The 20377-nt window shown below is 37.5% G+C and overlaps 1 protein-coding gene across 7 annotated transcripts in view; it reads left to right on the forward strand.

Annotated features, from left to right (window-relative positions):
• The window catches only part of TBC1D19 (TBC1 domain family member 19), a 140981-nt gene that overhangs the window by 88592 nt on the left and 32012 nt on the right, over positions 1 to 20377 (forward strand). For all 7 annotated transcript variants that reach the window (XM_058546840.1, XM_058546841.1, XM_058546836.1 and 4 more), the window contains 2 exons: positions 17316 to 17400; positions 19012 to 19056. In XM_058546840.1, the coding sequence (XP_058402823.1) occupies positions 17316 to 17400; positions 19012 to 19056 (130 nt within the window). The remainder of the gene's footprint in view (positions 1 to 17315; positions 17401 to 19011; positions 19057 to 20377) is intronic.

Below are 20377 nucleotides of genomic sequence, written 5' to 3' on the forward strand. Positions count from 1 at the left end.
GCACATTGTTGAAAACAATAGAGCAGTCAGCGGGCAATTAGTGCACTGTGATACCACCAGAGCTAGAAAGCTTAGCAGACAGATCAGGGAAAGAGACATCAAAGAGAGCCCTGCTAAAACCAGTGTCATCAAAGCGTAACTGTGTGTATGCCCAAGGCTGCATCCTCTGAGGTACATCAGAGGTTTCACACTGAGAGAGAAATAAACTTCAGTAAAATATTCCAACCAAGTTACTAGGCAAATAAACAAGCGAACAACAGCAAAGAACCCCAGCTGCCTGTAAGAGGGCCTAGATGTCAGACTTAACAAAGACTTCAAAGCAGCCATTGTAAATATGTTCAAAAAACTAAAGGAAACCATGCTTAAAGAAGTCAAGGAAGGTATGATGACAATGCTCATCAAATAGAGATCAATAAAAAGATAGAAATTATGAAAAAGTACCAAATGGAAATTCTGGAATTGAAATGTACCATAACTGAAATGAAAAATTCACTGGAGGGACTCAACAGTAGATTTGAACAGGCGAAAAAAAATCAGTGAACTTGAAGGTAGATCAGTAGAGATTATGTCATCCAGAGAACAGAGGGAAAAGAATGGAGATAAGTGAACAGAGCTTCAGAGAAATGTACTACACTATTATGCTCACCTACATATGTATAATGGAAGTACCAGAAGGAAAAAAGAGAGAAAAAGAACAGAATAATATTTGAAGAAATAATTTCTGAAAACTTCCCAAATATGATGAAAAACCTTTATCTACACACTCAAGAAACTCAATGAATTCCAACTAGGATACACAGAGACCCAAACCCAGATACATCTAGTCAAGCTATCCAAAGCCAAAGGCAATGAAAGAATCTCAAAAGCTGCAAGAGAAAAGTGACTTGTCATATACAAGAGATCCTCAATAAGATTAAGAGGTGACTTCTCATCAGAACCGTGGAGGCCAGAAGGCAGTGAGATAGTGTAATCAAAGTGCTGAAATAAATAGTGTTTTTGTTTTTGTGTGTGTGACAAAGACTGGCTCTGAGCTAACATCCATTGCCAATCCTCCTCTTTTTGCTGGGGAAGATTAGCTCTGAGCTAACATCTGTGTCCGTCTTCCTCTATTTTGTATATGGGATGCCACCACAGCATGGCTTGATGAGTGGTGCATTGGTCCGTGCCTGGGATCTGAACCTGCAAACCCCGGGCTGCTGAAGTGGAGTGCATGAATTTAACCACTATGCCACTGGACCAGCCCCCTGAAGTAAATATTGAATAGTATCTTTTTCCTTCATTTAACTCATGTTCTAGTAGTTCTGTCTTCAAATATCTTTGTTGCCTTGGGCAAGTCACGGGACCTCCAGGGGCCTTCATATCTTTATCATTAAAACGAGGGTTTGGATTACGCTGTCTTAAAGACTCCTTTATGATTATATTAGGGCTTTAAAAAATGCTATTTATGTGATTTGACACAAGACAAAGCAGTTGGGTTTTTTACATAAAGGTATTGATTACAGATCTATTTGATTTTTTTAAAACATAAATTTTAAAATTCTTTTATCTCAAGAGTTATTAGTTACTGAGTTATATCTGTTGAGATTTTCATAGTTTCACATGCAAGAAAATTCTGTTGATCTTGTCCCAAAGACAGAATAATTTTATTGGCGTTAATCTATGGGTCTTTATTATATTTCTTTACTACAGCTAAAAAGTAAATCAGTCTTCTTATTCATCTCTCTTGCCTAATACTACCTACCTTTAGTGCATTTTGCACACGAAGTCAGAGTGGTCTTTTTTTATTTGTTATTTTAACAAATGACATTTTAGGGTGGTTTGTTATATAGTAATAGATAATTGAAACAGGTTCCAATGAGCAAAGGTGGGACAATTTGAAAGTTAAAAAGTATAATGACTAGTTCCAAACACATCAAATACATTAAAATCCACAAGTTCAATAGTGATATCTTTAAAAAAAAACTCTTTGGTCACTTTTGGATTTTGCTAGAGCACCAAGCTATTATTCTGAAAATTGATAAATAAAAGAAAACATCAAGCAGATATCCTATACATCTTGCTTTTCCCATACAAATTGTTTTCCGGGATAACAAAATAGTTGCTGAAGGAAATTTCATATTTTCCCCCCAGCTTTATTGAGATATAATTGACATATAATATTGTGTATGTTAAAGGTGTACGGTATGTTGATTTGATACATTTATATATCACAAAATGATTACCACCATAGCATTAGCTAACACCTCCATCCCATCACATAATTACCATTTCTTTTTTGTGGTGAGAGCATTTAAGATCTACTCTCTTAACAATATTCAAGTATATGATACAGTATTATTAGCTATAATCACCATGCTTTACATTAGATCCCCAGAACTTGTTAATCTTATAACTAGAAGTTTGTACCCTTTGACTAGCATCTCCCCATTTCCACCACCCTTCAACCGCTGGTAATTACCACTCTCTGTTTCTCTGAGTCTGGCTTTTTTAGATTCTATGTATAAATGATGTCATACAGTATTTGTCTTTCTCTGTCTGATTTATTTCACTTAGCATAATGACCTCAAGGTTCATCCAAGTTGTCATAAATGCCAGGGTTTCCTCTTTTCTCATGGCTGAATAATATTCCATTGTATGTATGTATATTCTATTATATGTATGTATTCCATGATAATATTCCATTATATGTATATATAAACATACCACATCTTTATCCATTCATCCATTGACGAACACTTGGTTGTTTCCGTATCTTGGCTATTGTGAATAATGCTTCAGTGAACACAAGAGTGCAGATATCTCTATGAGATCCTGATTTTAATTCCTTTGGATATATACCCAAGAGTGGAATTGCTGGATCTTGACCCTGCATGACTCAGCCTACCCTCCAGCCTCATCGTTCACCTCTGCTCTGCTCTGCTCTGACACTCTGGTACTATGTATTCCAACTACCTTGATCTTTTGCTCCTCAAGTTCACTATACTCCTTTCTACCTCAGGGCTATCAGATCTGCAGTTCCTTTGATGTAAAAGACTGTTACGTTCTCCTTTTTCCCTAGTAAATTTCTATATTTCTTTCAGCTCTCAACTGAACTATCACTTATTCAGATACATCTTCCCTGACCTACTCCCTACTTTCCAACACAAACACGAACAAGGTCATGGCCATCTAAAATGTGCTTTGAGAGGCCGGCCCGGTGGCCCAGCGTGTGCTCTGCTTCAGCAGCCTGGGGTTCGAAGGTTCGGATCCCAGGCGCGCACTGACGCACTGCTTGTCAAGCCATGCTGTGGTGGCATCCCATATAAAGTAGAGGAAGATGGGCACAGATGTTAGCCCAGGGCTGGTCTTCCTCAGCAAAAAGAGGACGATTGGCATCGAATGTTAGCTCAGGGCTAGTCTTCCTCACAAAAAAATAAAATGTGCTTTGAAACTACCGTGTAGTACGTTCCATACTTTTCATTTATAGTGCCTACTATAGCTTATTTGATTATTTTATAATTGTATCTCTCATCTAAATTCTGTAAGTGTTTTGGTCTTCATTGTTAATTCTAGTGCATAGCATGCTGAATAAAAATTTATCTTAATATCATATACTTTTTTTCATTGATTTTTTTTTTTTTATTGAGAAGGAAACTTTCTTCTTTTATCTGAAAGCTTAATATAGGAATTATTGGCTGACTAAGTTTTACTGTCTGGTACGGACTCTAGATTTCCTTCAGTAGAGAGTTTGGTTCTAGATATGATGAATCTTTTTAAATATGTATTTTTATTTGTTTATTGCTTGTTTTACCCACCAGGACCTAAGCTCTGTGAAGTCAGGTACTTGGTTGGTCATGTTCTCTGCCCCATCCCTGATTCTAGAGAGATCTTTTTTTTTTTTTTGTGAGGAAGATCAGCCCTGAGCTAACATCTATTGCCAATCCTCTTCCTTTTTTTTTTCCCTTTTTCTCTCCAGAGCCCCAGTAGATAGTTCTATGTCATAGTTGCACATCCTTCTAGTTGCTGTGTGTGGGATGCCACCACAGCATGGCCGGACAAGCGGTGCGTCAGTGCGCGCCTGGGATCCGAACCCGGGCCGCCAGTAGCGGAGCGCATGCACTTAACCGCTAAGCCACAGGGCCGGCCCCTGATGGATCTTTTTTATGAACTGACTCCTAAGGGAAACAGATTAGTTAATGTTGCATAGTATTAAAGATATAAAACAAACAAAATCAAATAAATATCTACTACTTGGCAAAAATTTAACTAACTTGTTAAATTTTTTTGTTCTTCCTATGCTTTAATGTGAAACTGTTATGGCACTAAACATATGAATACATAAATTATAATATTAACCCAAGGCCAATAATGGCTTGATTTCTAGTGTGTTGACTATTCAGTGCATGGATAGAGAAAGTGTAAATTTGATAATTTCATCCCTTTGGTGACTGAAGAGAAGAGGATTGTCAAATTTTAGTTACAACTACAAAGGCTCTTTGGTGGTGGTAAAAGGGCCTTGTCGGGTAACCAGTCTGCCTCATTTGCTGAACAGGGTCAGTAAGGGTATCGTTTTAAATGAGAGCAATAACAATTCCTCCACATAGTGCCAGAGTTAACCCTTGAGGATATACTCATTTTTGCCTGCCTCACATAAACTTGGAAAACTTAAAAGTGACTGAGTCTGACAAACAGAATTATTTACAAACAGTGACCACATTCTCTGAGAAAAAGCAGAATGATCATCAGTAAATATTTATTGATCCTTATATTATATGTAAATGATGCCACCCTTGATGGGCTTATATTTTAGCTAAGGAGGCAAGACATGTTTTGAAATTGTTTTAAAGTGTTTATATATAGCATTGGATATTAAATTAATATCACAGACAGTAAGTACTATAGGCATGTGCCTTAACCTTTATTTTCCATTTTTATCAATATTTTAGTCTAAATTGTATTATTTTTAGATTTCACATAATTTTTTCAGTCATAGATCTCATGGCCTCTGCTGCTTTTAGTACTTTGGAAATGACACTAGATAAGCTTTAATGTGGATCTTTATTCCTATAATATAAATAAAAGGATAATTACAACACCGAAGCTCTGTCTTTGGGAATTATGCAGAATTAAATTTTCCTCATGTGGATAGTTACTAAGAAAACACTTTCCATGATCATACGTTTTAATTGTTTATTTTACAATTAGTCTGAATTTTTAGAGAAGTTAATTTTAAGTAATAAAAATATATGTAATTATATGCATTGAAATCAATATTCTATTATCAGAAATTGAGTTCTGGTTTCTCTCTGGGAAAAACATTTTATTCATACGTGTGTGCATATGTATATGTGTATATATGTGTGTATGTTTATGAGGTAAGACAATAGAAAGCCTTTTCTTATCATTACTTACAGGCTTTCCTTTGGCAGCACTGCCCAGCAACACAGCTGCTCTATGGGAAAATTGTTGGTGATATTGGAGTGAATTTAATGTTCTTGGCCATGCTCTGGATCATAACCCATTTATTGGGTTTTGTGACTAGATTACAAAATTCGATGGCATGTGGCGTTGCTGTGTCCATATATAGATGAGGAAACCTCCAGTAATCCCTCTTTAAGGAAAATCTGAGCCTGTGTTACCAGGATACACAGGCACTGCTCCTGAGTGACTCATGTCAGTTACCTAAGTTTTATAGGCAACAACACTGACTATTATAGAAATAATGTTTTGAGTAATAAGTCAACTTTTTAATAATCCAAAGTTTAGTTAGTTTTTATCTTGAGTGAAATTCTTAAAAATACTTGGTGATGTTGCAAGTTTTAAATTATGTCAGAGTTTTATGTGTTCAAGCAGGAGACACCCCTTATTCCGTGGAAGTAAATTGGGTAGTTTGACAATATCATTTTTGGCTTCCAGTACTTAATGGTATCATGACAACCTACAAAAGTTAACTTATTATCCAAAGGGTAAAAAATATTCATAGGGGAGAATTCCTGCATAGTAAAGGGAAGAAGTGGGGATTTACTCGTTCTGTTGTGCGACAAATCCTCTCTCGTATGCTTGGTTTATCTAGCATCTGCTTAGTAGCAGTACTGACATATTAGAGTATGCCATAGTTACAGATATTTTAATGCCATTGAATGGAGTTTAAGAAAGGCCCAGGTGCAGTCAGATATCCTTTATTCAGGTGTCCGTTTAGTCAAATTATTGAGAGTCTGTTCTGATACCGGCACTGTGCTGCATAAGAAGATGTTTATTAAACTCACATTTTGGTGGAAAATGAGGAGAAAGGCAAATACATAGCTATAATACAATTTGATAAAGGCTCTGATAGAGGTTTAAATAATGTTCCATATAAATGCAGTTAAAGGGGAAATAAATTCTGGGAATAGTACAGTTTAGGGCCTCAGAATAGAAATGTTATAAGAGGGCCAGCCCAGTGGCGCAAGCTGTTAAGCGCGCGCACTCTGCTGCAGCAGCTTGGGGTTCGCCGGTTCGGATGCTGGGTGTGCACCCACACACTGCTTGGCAAGCCATGCTGTGGCGGCGTCGCATATAAAGTGGAGGAAGATGGGCACGGATGTTAGCCCAGGGCCAGTCTTCCTCAGCAGAAAAAGAGGAGGACTGGCAGATGTTAGCACAGGGCTGGTCTCCTCACAAGAAAAAAAAAAAATGTTATAAGAAATATCTGGTTTTTAAAGGCAAGGAATTAGGAGGAGAATGAGAGAAACAAAACTGAACATGAAGCACGTGCATGCTCTGATAGGTGAGGAGAGATGAGCTTAGCGTGGCGGTGAGCAGCTCCAGCAGTTCAGGTTAGTATTAACGAGCACTGGACATGGAGCAGAGTTGGTGTGAAAGACGTGTCAGTACCGTGACTGTCATTATAATCACTTCCTCTTGAGTATTTGTTCAGCTCCCTTGCCCTTCTCCTACTTTCTAGTAGTAATTACTTGACAAAACCTTAACTCTGGTTAAAGACAACTCTCCACCAATTCTGGCTGCAGTGTGCATTTGAACATGGCTGGGGAAAAACATGCAACCATGATAACTAGTTTTACTTTAAATTCATGACCACTAACCTCAAGAGAGTCTTTAGTTCCTCCTGGCAATTCTACTTCATTTCCCTAGTCCAGTCTTTCCTCCATTCTCCTAGATGACTTTTCACACCTCCTCTCTCTTCAGACCTCCACCTCCTCTCTCTCAGCTGATGACTTTGAGTCCTGTTTCTGAAAAAAATAAAAGCTGTAAGAAGAGAACCCCCAGATACTCTCACCACCACACGTACTCCACCAACTTGCGTCTGCACCCGTACCCTCAGCTTTCCCTTCCTGTTATTGTGGGGAAACTGCCCTTGCTTTTATTTATGATAAAGCCAATCCCTGCATTTGGACACTAAAGCTCATCTCCCCTTGGTACTCAAAGGCAGTGCAATTGTTAGTATTTCCATTGTCAATTTTTCCGTCTCTACTGGATCACTCTTCTTGGTAGACAAATAGGCTGTTTTTCCTCTCATCTGAAAAACAAAGCCAAATAAAGTGAAACAAAAATCTTTCTTGATCCCATATCCCTTCCAGCGACTGCGCCATTCCTCTGTTCCCTTATTCAGCAAAACTCCTTTAAAAAAATCTGTAGATGTTTTTTCTAATTCCTATTCTCCTAGTCTCTCTTGAACCCTCCTTAATCAGACTTTTTTGCCCAACTGCTCCACTAAGCTCATGAGTGACTTCATATTGCTGAATCCAGTGGTCAATTCCCACTTCTCATCTTGCTTTATCTCTTTCATCATTCAGTTAATCATGCTTTCTCCTTGATTTTCTTTACTTGGCTTCTAGAATATCTGCTTTCTGATTTACTTCTATCTTAACTAGCTGGCATTCTTATTCACCTTTGCTGGTTTCTCCTCATCTCCCTGTCCTACCCTAGAGTATCCCAAGGATAAGTCCTTGGACCTCTTTTTGTTTTTCTCCTGTCCTTGCTGTTGTTGATGTCATCATCTATTCTCATGGCTTTAAATACCATCTATACACTGACAACTCCGAATTTTATATCTTTTTCTGGACCTCTCCCTTCAACTCCAGGCTTAACTGTCTGCTCCCAGGGAGCTGTTCTTCTGCCAAACATCTTATTACTCTAGGCTCATTTCCTGACCACTTTTAGGTCCCTATGTAGAATAGCACACTTCTTCCAGTATATACATGTGTGTGTGCACGTGCGTTATCCCTCTTGTCTGCATTATTTTTCTCCACAGCACTTAACACCATACGACATATGATGTATTTTGCTTTTTTTTCCCTCTATCTCCCTTCACAAAAACATAAACACTATGAGGACAGGGATTTGGGGGTTTTTTTTGTTCACAGCCGTATTCTCAATGCCTAGAACAATGCCTGCCACACAGTAGGTGTTCAATAAATACTTGTTGGAAGGAAGGAAGAGGGAGAGAAGGAAAGAAGGAAGGAGTTATCAAAGGTGGACTCAGGAGGATTTTGGAGACTGGCTAAATATGCAGGTTGAGAGAGGCAGAAGAATCAAGAATGACTGAGTTTTTAGGCTTTGGATAGTTACAAGCATGGTAATACTGGGAATTAAGATTAGAAACACAGGAAGGATGTATAGGTTGGAAGTCAGGGGGACAGAGAAGGGAAAGATTTTAAAAGTTTATTTTTCTCCATGAGAATGTGGTAAGAAGATGAGAGCCCATGCCTAAGCAAGCAACTAGACCAGAAAAAAGTCTTCGTTTTTTTGTTTTTGTTCCAGTATTCTCTAATCATTGCAAGTGAGATCATCAGCACTATCTTTATCATTTATTTATGGAGAGCTTATTAGGTGCCAGGATCAGCTCTAGAGACTTCCTGTACTTTATAACTAATTTTTACAGCACTTTGTAAGATAGCTTTATTCCCATATTACAGATGGAGAAGCAGAGGCTCAGAGCCCAAGCTCATACAGCTACCAGAACCCCAGGCCAGTCTGTCCCATTTCAAAGCCCTGTAAGCCACATTGCCCTTTAATTTATGAAAATTTAAATCAGAGCAGAGTGTTTCAAAAAGTCATTCTTGAAAATTTATCATTTGAAATTCTCCAAAAAATGCTTTTGATAAAAATGCAAGAGCACCCCAAATGAAAAAATTGTGTAATAGTTGTAAGTTAAAGTGATTGTCCAATTAATAGCCATCATTTCTTATGTGCTTTTTATTACATAACTAACTTATTTCTCGGAAACATTGACCATAAATATATTTTCAAGAGACTAAAGAAAGCTATAGGCCCAAGTAAGTCTTTTGCAGCTATATATAAACATTTTAGGTATAATTCTGCTATATAAACCATAGTTTAGACTTACACATCCAGTTTCTTACAGCTCTTCTAAATAAAGTAAATCATTACCATGTATAACCTCATCCTCATAAAGATCAATTTTTACTTAATTAGTAAGTAATCAAAGTTACATTTTCTAGTTAATTTGATTGAAATTGTCATCTTCATATAATCACAACATTTTCTAGCAAATTTACAATTGAAATATCACTTCTTTACAGATACAAAATTGGAATCTCAGAAGTTAAAACAACAACTCAGGTTAGAATAGGAGTTGGCAGCTCTCTGCTTGTACACCAGAGTTGCACACCAGTACCTAATGTCTGACATACCACCTTTGGCATTATCACCTTACAGTTGCCAATATTCTCGGATATCTTATCTTCTCTAGGGCAACAGGGACTCAAGGGGTATATATCTAAGCACAGGACTTCTCCTAACATTACTATGTTCCCACTAGCCTACTACGGGAAAGTTAGTACAAACATTTCTTTAGGAATTGTTTTCCCTCTAGGCAATGGTGGAAAGATATTTATAAGTATATTTTTCTTTTGCATTATTTACTTTACTTGTATTAGTTTATTAGTAGTTGTATTACTTTATTATTATATTAGTTGTATTACTTTATTAGTTATATTAATTGTATGAGTTTATTGTTGCTGCTATAACAAATTACCACAAATTTAGTGGCTTAAAACAAAAAAAAAAAATGTATTCTCTTTCAGTTCTGAAGATCAGAGGTCTGAAATGGGTTTCAGTGGGCTAAAATCAAAGTGTTGTCAAGGCTGGGCTCCTTCTGGAGGCTCTGGAGGAGAATACGTTCCCTTGCCTTTTCCAGGTTCCAGAATACATCTGCGTCCCTTGACTCGTGGTCCCTTTCTCCATCTTCAGAGCCTGCAGATAACATTTTCAAATCTCTTTATGACTCTGACCCTGCTGCTTCTCTCTTTTATTTGTAAGGATCCTTGTAATACATTAAGCCTGATGAGATAATCTAAAATAATCGTCTCATCTAAAGATCTTCAACTTAATCACATCTGCAAAATTCCTTTTGTCGTGTAAGGTGGCATGTCCACAGGTTCCAGGGATTAAGATGTGGATAACTTTAGGAGGCCGTTATTCTACCTACCACAGTGATACAGGAAAGTTTGACAAGAGAAGAGATTAATATTATTTACTGGTTCAGTAGCATTTTATAGATTTAGAATTTTTTAGAACCTAATGATTTTACTCCATTATTGCAAATATTTATCACATTTATAGGTCTAAAAATAAAAATAATATGATCATGATCATTTCACAGTATATATAAATATCAAATAATTATGTTGTACACCGGAAACTAATATAATGTTATATGTCAATTATATCACAATTAAAAAATGGTATGATTATGTCAATAGATGCCCAAAACATATTTGAGTCTATATTTAATAACGTCTATTTTTTTTAATTATAGTAAAAAACACAACATAAAATTTACTATGTTAACTACTTCTAAGTGTATAGTTCAGTAGTGTTAAGTATGTTCACATTGTTATGCAACCTAACATCCTTTTTTTGCACTAACTCTTTGTACACTAGAATGGAAGTATGTTTTTTGACATATAAACAATGTTTATGTGAAACTAACATTTGCCATCTTAATGTAAGTTAATGTTACTTAATGTTGAAATACTAGAGATATTCCCACTAAAGCAAGGAAAGAACATGAGTCTTTTTGGAATGTCTAGCCAATGAATAAGATAAGAAAAATAAATTAGAGTTATAGATATCAGAAAGGATACAAAATTATTATCAAGTATAGATAAATAAAAATTCAAGGGAATTAACTGAAAACCCCTAGAATAAGATAAATCAGTTAAATGCCTGTTGACCAAATAAAATATTAAAATCATTTACTCTTTTAAATTTGAGAAATAATCATTTAAAATATATAATGGAAAACAAAAAGCCAGACAACATAAGGATTGAGCTCAACCACTCAGCCCCCTTTCCACTACAAACATGAAGAAATGGTAGATAGAAGATAACAAAGAAGTGAATACATAGCCAAGTATTCATCACATTTTTCTTTCTTTTTTTTTTCTTTTTTTGCTGAGGAAGATTTGACCTGAGCTAACATCCATTGCCAATCTTCCTCTTTTTTTTCTTTTTCATGTGGGCCACTGCCACAGTATGGCTGCTAACAGATGAGTGGTGTAGGTCCGTGCCTGGGATCTGACCTGGGGCCGCCAAAGTGGAACACGCCAAACTTAACCACTAGGCCACCGGGGCTGGTCCCTCATCACATTTTTCAATGCACTTACCCTTTGTCTGGGCAATTCTATTTTTATGTATTCGTCCTACAGAGAAATTCATATATGTGTGAAATGACTCAGGAAAAGGCTAATTATTTTGGCATTGTCAGAAATAGCATAAAGTTGAAAATCATTTCAATGTTTGTATGTAGGGAACTAACATACAAACTAATAAATAAACTAACTAATAAATTTTAGTATATACCCATAATGAAATAAGATGTAGCCCTTAAAATGAAGCAGCTCTATACAAAGCAGCAGTATATTCATATACACTGGTAGGAAAAGATCTCTAAAATACATTAAGTTAAAAAAAAATCAGATACTGAATATTGTGTATGGTGTCCTACATTTGAGCTGAAACTGCTGTTGTCAAGGTCCCCAGTTACTAAATCCAATGACCTCAATCTTCCTCTTAATTGATCTCAAGAGCTGTGACCCAGTTGTGCCCTGTCTTCACTTGCTTTCAAGACACCACGCTGTGGTTCTTCTCTTGCTTTACTGGTCACCAGAGGCAAATTCAGCATTTTGGGGATCTAAGGCTTATACAATTTTAAGAAAGAGACTATAATATTAAAAATACAAAATCAGGTAAGAACATGTATAGTTATTTAGAATAAGGGAAAAAATCATTACAGGTTATTAGAAGCATAAGAGATTCAGGTCCCTTTTTTCTGAGATCTTATTAGGCAGTTTCCTAGAAATGCATACATGGAAATGCTTTCTGATTACAACGTGACTTCTCCTTACCTAGAACACACCATCTCCCAGCAATTCCCAGCACTCAAAGGGACCCGTGCTAATGAGGGGTCCTAAAGCTCCTTCATTAGCGTTGTAGGAAATCCACCTCTCTGGGTTAGTCCTCAGTCTCCAAGACTGGTTCCTTCTCTTCTCCCTAATATCTTTTTTTGTGTGTGTGTGTGAGGAAGATTAGCCCTGAGCTAACATCTGCCAATCGTCTCTTTTTGCTGAGGAAGACTGGCCCTGGGCTAACATCTGTGCCCATCTTCCTCCACTTTATATGGGACACCGCCACAGCATGGCTTGACAAGTGGTGTGTCGGTGCTCGCCCGGGATCCGAACCGGCGAACCCTGGCCGCTGCAGTGGAGCGCGCGCACTTAACCGCTGCAGTGGAGCGCGCGCACTTAACCTCTTGCGCCACCGGGCGGCCCCTTCTCCCTAATATCTTAATGTTAGAGTGTCACAGGTCTCAGTTCTTGGTCGTCTTTTCTCGAGTTACACTCACCCATGTGGTGATTTCACCAAGCTCACCTATCTTGTGGCTTTCATTACCATCTGTATGTTGATAACTTCCAAATTTGTATCTTCAGTCCAAACCTCTCTCCCATACTCCTGACTAGAATCTCCAACTGCCTATTTGGCATCTCTATTTAGATATTTTGCAGGTATCTCAAAGTTAGTACGTTGAAAACTGAACCCGTGATCTCACTCCCAAAATTGTTCCACTCAACTTTTCCTGTCTCAGTTGATGGTAACTCCGTCTTTTCCCCTATTCAGAATCAAGCATCCTTCCACTTGGCATCATTCTTGATTCCTATCTTTCTCTCGCACACACCATCCAATGTGTTAGTAAAATACTGTTGGCCCTGCCTTTGCATTACATTTAGAATTTGACCATTTTCCCCACTTGCACTGTGTTGCAAGATGAGTTCCCAAGGAAGCAGACTCAGATGGAGTTTAGTATGCCAAAGATTTATTAGGGACTATTCTTGGGATCAACACCTGTAGAAAGGCAGTGAATGAAGCAGGATTGAGGAGAGGGAGAAGTCCAGCTGCAATTCAGTTTAAGTGGAAACCTCAGCTAATGCTGCAGAGAGCTCTGAAGGTGAGATAACCCCTCAGACCTGTCCTGAGATGGGGGCAAGAGGATCGGACCTTTATCTTATGCGTCAGTCGTCATTGGATGTGGGCCAGTCTAGGAAAAGGGCATGATCCTTAAACAAAACAGCTCTCTTCAGCAGAAGCATTCCCTGAAAGGAGCTGACTGCTGAGGGCAGCACTACTAACATCTGTAATAAGTCCTGTATTCCTGAAGAGGGATCTGGATGGCACATCCCAGTGCCCACCACACACTGCTGCCTAGTCTCTGCAATTACCAGTAGTCTCCTAAAGGGTCTCCCTGCTTCTGCCCTTGCCCCTCATGGCCAGTTCTCTTCACGGTGGCGACAGTGATCCTTATAAAATATAAGTTAGACCATTGCACTCCTCTGCTGAAAACCCTACAATGGCTCTCATTTTACTCCCAATAAAAGCCAATATCCTGACAATAGCCTGCAATGCCTTGCATAATTTGGCCTCCTTTACCTCTCTCGCATATCTCTTCCCCCTCATCTGCTCCAGCCACGCTGTTTGCATGCTGTTCCTCTAATACATCAGGCATACTCCTGCCTTAGCACCTTTGCAATTGTTGGCTCTTCTGCCTGGAATGCTCTTCCCCCAAATATCTATATGTTAACTTTTTCAAGTCCTTTCAAGTCTTTGATCAGATATTTCCTTCTTAATGCAGCCTACCCTGACTACTCTCTTTAAAATGGCAACCACTCCTCCCTCTTTCCCCTTCACTTTGTTCTCATAGCACTTAATGCCTAATATACTATATAATGTAATTATTTATAATGTTTACTATTTATTACCCCCTACTATAATTAAGCTCCACAAGGGAGGGTTTTTGTTTGTTTGTTTGTCTGTTTTCCTTTGTTGTATCCCAAGCACCAAGCACCTAGAACAGTACCTGGTGCGTAGTACAGACAGAAGGAGAGAATTAGTGAACTTATTTAAAAAAAAAAAAAAAATCTGAGGAAGTCATCCAGAATGGAGCACAGAGGGATAAAAGTAATTAAGAGATATGGCAGGTTGAATAAGTGTAGCTCAATCTTATATCTCATAGGAGTCGGGTAGAAGTGAACAGAGAATGTGGGAGAGGCATCATTCAAAAAGATAATGGCTGAGAATTTTCCAGAAATGGGGATACACAAAATTTCAAGTTGAAGAAACATGACAATCTTGAGTCATATAAATAAAAACAAACCCAAAATTAAATATATTGGGGAAAAAACTACAGAATATAGAATAAAATTAAAGTAATAGTAGTAATAGTAATTGTAGCTAACATTTTAATAATACTGTGTGCTCGGCACTGTTCTAAGCACTTTTTGTATATTAATTCCTACAATAGACTTTGATGTAGGTATTATTATTGTAAACATATTCCATTTGAGGAAACTGAGTCACTAAGAAGTCCTTTGTTGTATCCCAAGCACCAAACACCTAGAACCTGGTGCGTAGTACAGACAGAAGGAAAGAATTAGTGAACTTATTTAAAAAAAATTTAAAAATTTAAAAAAAACCAGGTCAATGGTTTTACCACGAAATGAATCTCTTAAAAATGCTAGACAATTTCCTGTTTTTGTCAGGATGTGCAAGATTATACTGCAGTAACATACAAATCCAAAATCTCAGTGGCTTAAAACAACAAAGTTTATTTCTTGCTCACGGTCATGTTCATCCCAGATAGGATGAGGACCTAGCTCTGTGTCATCCTCACTCCGAGAACCAGGCTGATGGAGTAACCACTGTCTGGAACACTGATGATTGCCATGCAGAGGGAAGGAGGGAACCTGGTTAACTGCTCTGGTTCTTGAAGCTTCCATTTGGAAACTTGCAAGTGACACGTATCTATTTCATTGAGTAAAGAGCAAATCATATGGCCATACCTGAGACCAAAGTGGCTAGAAAAGATAAGCTGGCATGTTCCCAAAGGGGAAGAACCAGAAATATTTGATGAAAAACACTAATGATTTATATAATTTAGGCGAATATATATAGAATATTGTAAATGTGGGTAGGGACTTTCTAAGCATGAAAGAAAATATTGGTAGACTTGAGCATATAAAAATTAAAAACATCTCTGTGTCAAAAATAATTATTTGAGAAAAACTATTTATAACATATGATTAGACCAAAGGTTAGAGTCCTTAGTATACAAAAAATTTAAACAAATCAATAATTTAAAAAACATCAATTTTAAAATGAACTAAGATGAACTGAAAAATAACAAAAGAAATGCAAATGGAAAAGTGTTCAGCCTCATTAGTAATTAAAGCAAGATGGCATTTTTATCTATAAGATGATGATAACCCATTTTGATGAGAATAAGAGAAAAATGTACACTATCTTACTGCTGTGTATGTTAAAAACAGAACCTTTTTGGGAGGCACTTTGGCAATGTGTATCACAAGTTTTAGATTTAAAATGCCCATCACTTTGACCAGACAGCTAGTCCAGTTTTAGGAATTTGAATAAAAGTGTACATAGATATCTAGCTGTAAAGAAGTTCACTGCAGCATTATTTATAGTTGGGGAAAAGTGGAAATAATTAAATGTTCAACAGTAAAAGACAGGTTAAGTAAACTGTTGTTCATCCATGTAGTGGAATATTCTGCAACATTAAAAAACGTGGGTAGGAAATATTTTATAATATTGAGAGAAAATAGATTATATAACAGTTGCATAATCCTGTTTTCTTTGAAAAATTTATATATGCATGTATAAGAAGAGTCTGAAAGGATATACATCAAAATATTAACACTGGTGAATTATGGGTGTTTTTCCTCCTTTTTTGATGATCTGTATTTCTAATTTTTATAATAAATATGTATTGCTTGTGTAGTCCTTTAAAATATAACAAAAATAGGGCTCACTTCAGCAATACATATAATAAAATATAATAAAAATAAATCAGTGGCCATGGTTGGTACACATTTCACTATTGGGCCTGACTGATGCTCAATCTCCATAGCTATCCTTTTTCTAAAGCTGGGCCCCCTTTCTTGTGTCTTGGACCCACAGTTCCCCTCTCCATTCACTGCTGCTGCTAGTCCGGCTCTGACTTTGTGCCTCTCTTCTGTTAACTGGGCTTCTGCCTTTTCCTGTCGTTCTCGAATTCTTTTCTCAGTAACGTCTTTTGAATGCCAGGTATTCTAATAGCAAAACTCAGATTTCCTGTCACTAATTGCCTTTCTAGGGATTGGCCCCCTACACCCAAATTCCAGGCTAATGTCAGCAATCCACTTCCTCCTAATGGACATCCTTGATTCTGACTTTCTGCCCTACCTATATTCATCTCCAGGTAGAGTTGCCACCCTCTAGCTGCTGGTCAGAACTACCAGCTCCTAACCTGCATTGGGCTGCCACTTGTTCTGCTGCTGCTGCCATCCCTTCTAGATACCATGAATTGCCTTTCCTCCCATCCTGACATGACCATCAGCTCACTGCTGCATCCCAGCAATGAGTCTGGTTCCAGTTTCCTGCACCTCCCAAATTGTTCTATGCCACTGTAGTTACCTAGGGTCCCCCCCTATACATTCCTCATCTTGTTAAATTTCTCCCGTTTCTATTTTCCAGATAGAAAGCACAATAAAAGAGTTAACTGGTAGTTAGTAACTTGCATTTTCTGTTGTTGTTCAAGGTTTAGGTGGCTAGCAGTGAGAAATCTTTGGATGAACTTTCGCCATCACACTTGGCATCCAATGTAACACTTACCATAGGTACCAATAGAGGGCACTCTTCCCATTGAGAGGCACAGTACTGAACTTGAAAGATTCTACCTCAATGCCTCCCAAGCAGGAAATAGCAATAAATTACCTGTTGTAAAACAGTGCTTAATTGTTTGTTTTTTCCAATGTTATACCCAGGTATTACTTTGTTTTTCCCGGGATACATCTGTGTTGGGTCACTTTGCGTACAACAGTGCTTCACCACCGAAATCATACATAAGAGGTAAAATTTTAGTAACATAAAGGAAGTATTCTTTAAGATTTACATAATCATACCAAGACTGTTGTATTTTATAGCATATATTGGTGTTGTCAAATTTTTTATTGTAAATTAATAATATTTATCTCAGATTATTGTAACCATCCTTTCACTACCACTTAAATGAGTGCCCAAGCAACCTATCACAGATCATAGGAAAGTGGTTCCCAGAAGCAGCATTTGAAGTTACCTTCTTTATCTCTCCTGTTTGCTCTCTCCTCTGTTGCTGTTTTTGTCATATCTGTTGACTTTTATTTTCCCTTCTAACTATGAGTTTATCACATGAATTTGCTTTTTCGACTTTCTATGTTCCTTCTCTCAAAATTTTCCACCACACTTAAAATTTTGATATAATTTATATGCTATTAATATTAGTTCTCTCATTTCTATTTTAGTGCTTTCTTCTCTCCTTTATCACTAGTGCCTGCAAGATATCACTATTTCAATATCCTGCTGTCACCTGACAACTGAACTCATTTCAGCTGGAAGCCTTTCCCAATTTCTCCTTTTTATTAAGTGGTGAACATCCAGCACTGAAAGCTTATAACCCTATTATGTATGGTTGTTCTGCTGTTCCCGTAAAGAAACTGTTTCTCCTGTATCTCCAAAGTCTAACTTTCTGTCAGGTTGCTCCAACCCCTGCCCTAGGACAGGGCCACATTACCTGGTGCTGGGTTCAGGCTCCCCCAGTGTGGGGGCTCGTCAGTTCCATTTCTTTTAAATTGAACTTATAGAAACCTTTTGTTTGCTTGTTTGTTTCTTTAATATCATCTTCTGAGAAATTGATTGTGCAACTTAATTATCTAATGGGCTCACCTCTAAACTCAGCCAAGATTTTAAGGACCTCTATCAGTTGATCCTGTCTTAACCTAGCTAAATTTGCTTCCCTGATTTTCCACATTACCCCGTCTTCATTCTAGCCTCCATGTAGTCCCACATATGGAAGGATTCCCACTCCTATACCCCCAAAATCATAGGTCTTTGAAGAACTAGACTAAATCTCACCGTTTCCACCAATCTGTCATCAATTTCCCTCTCCTCTAAAACAATTAAAGCCTGTGCCAGAAAATTTAGCAAACATATCCTAATGTTTCATTCTTGGATCATATGAACTGTTTTGGGATTCAGAAAATATGACCATCCTATAGTTAAAGACATTTAATTTTTAACTTTAAGCACATTCCATAAAAATTTAAACTAATGAGGCATTGCAGAGCCTTGCTTTAATGAATAGAATTGTTTATAATTAGCAAAACAATTCTATGCTTATAAATAGATGCTTCTCTTCTTAAGTTCTTAAGGATCTTGAAGGCATTTGTTCTTTTAATTATTTTGTATCGCTTATCTTGGACTTAAGTTTATATTATTGACTTTAATTGATGAAAGGGTTTGCTAATATCAAAAGATTGGCTGACATATTTTCAGATTAATTCTATATCATGAAATGAAATGAGATTGTACTATAGCAATTTTGAAATTCCATCAATTATTAGTACATTCACAAAATTAGTTAATTTTTAAAGTTTTGTTTATTTATTTAATCATACTGAAACCCTCTGTGGTTTTCTCTTACAGGAAAACTAGGACTAGAAGAATATGCTGTCTTTTATCCACCAAATGGTAACAGTAATACTATTGCTTCCTCTAGTGGGAAATAAGAAAATTACAACTTCTATAATAGGAATGTGACTTTCTTATTCTCTAAGTGGATAATAATTTATTATCTAAAATAAACCTTCTATAGAATACCTTTTTTTTTTTTTTTTGTGAGGAAGATCAGCCCTGAGCTAACATCCATGCTAATCCTCCTCTTTTTGCTGAGGAAGACCAGCTCTGAGCTAACATCTATTGCCAATCCTCCTCCTTTTTTTTTTTTGCCTCGAAGCCCCAGTAGATAGTTGTATGTCATAGTTGCACATCCTTCTAGTTGCTGTACGTGGGACACAGCCTCAGCATGGCCGGAGAAGCGGTGCGTCGGTGCGCACCCAGGTTCCGAACCCGGGCTGCCAGTAGTGGAGTGCGTGCTCTTAACTGCTAAGCCACGGGGCCGGCCCCTAGAATACCTATTTTAATTAACTTTTCCATGTTTGTTGTAGGTTTGTGCTAAACTATGCGCACCCTCTCTGGTTTTCCTTGAGACCAATAGTAATATTTGTGAGAAAGTTAAGTAGACTTAGGTGTCTAAGTCCAGGACACTTAGTTTTCCTCTGAGGGACACTAACTGGTCCATCCAGGACCTTCCTTTTGGCTTTATTGGAGCAGTGCTCTAATCAATTGAGTGGATTGCCTTTTGTTGCACCTTCTTGTTCTCACTGAAATTTGACAGGTGTACTATTTATGAAATAAAAAGATTACGAAGAAATATATCACCAAAATAATCTATTTTGATTATATAAAGTGATCAAATATAATGACTTCATTAGATATTAAATATTCCTTTGAGATTATTAGTTTTTCAGATATGCTTCTTGGAAAAGCAATATATAGCAGTCCTTATTATGATAATATTAAGCTGCATCCTGAAGAAATTATTTTACCCCAGCAGAGTTAAGAACATGGGCTTTGTGATATAGCAGATCTGGGTTCAGAGCCCAGTTCAGCCAGCTCACCTACGACCTTGCGTAAGTTACGTGACTTTGCTGAATTTCAGATTAGTCATCTATGGCATTTAGATAATAGATTAAATGAGATACAATGTGTAAAATAGCACAATGCCTGACGTGTCGTGAGTGCTCAAAATCTGCAGCTGTTAGAAATATGTTGAGCCTCTTTGTTGACCGCCCCCTCTGAAACTCCTGCTTGGCTTTCATGGCACTGTTCTCTCCTTGTACCTCTCAGTGTGGTGTCCCAGGTTCTTTCACAGGCCATCCCCCACTGCCCTTCGTTGAGCACTGGTATTCTCCAGTGTCTCACCCCACCCTTGTTCTACTGCTCTTCTTTT

The sequence above is a fragment of the Diceros bicornis genome, chromosome 8 (assembly GCF_020826845.1).
Source record: "Diceros bicornis minor isolate mBicDic1 chromosome 8, mDicBic1.mat.cur, whole genome shotgun sequence".
Classification (NCBI taxonomy): Eukaryota; Metazoa; Chordata; class Mammalia; order Perissodactyla; family Rhinocerotidae; genus Diceros; species Diceros bicornis.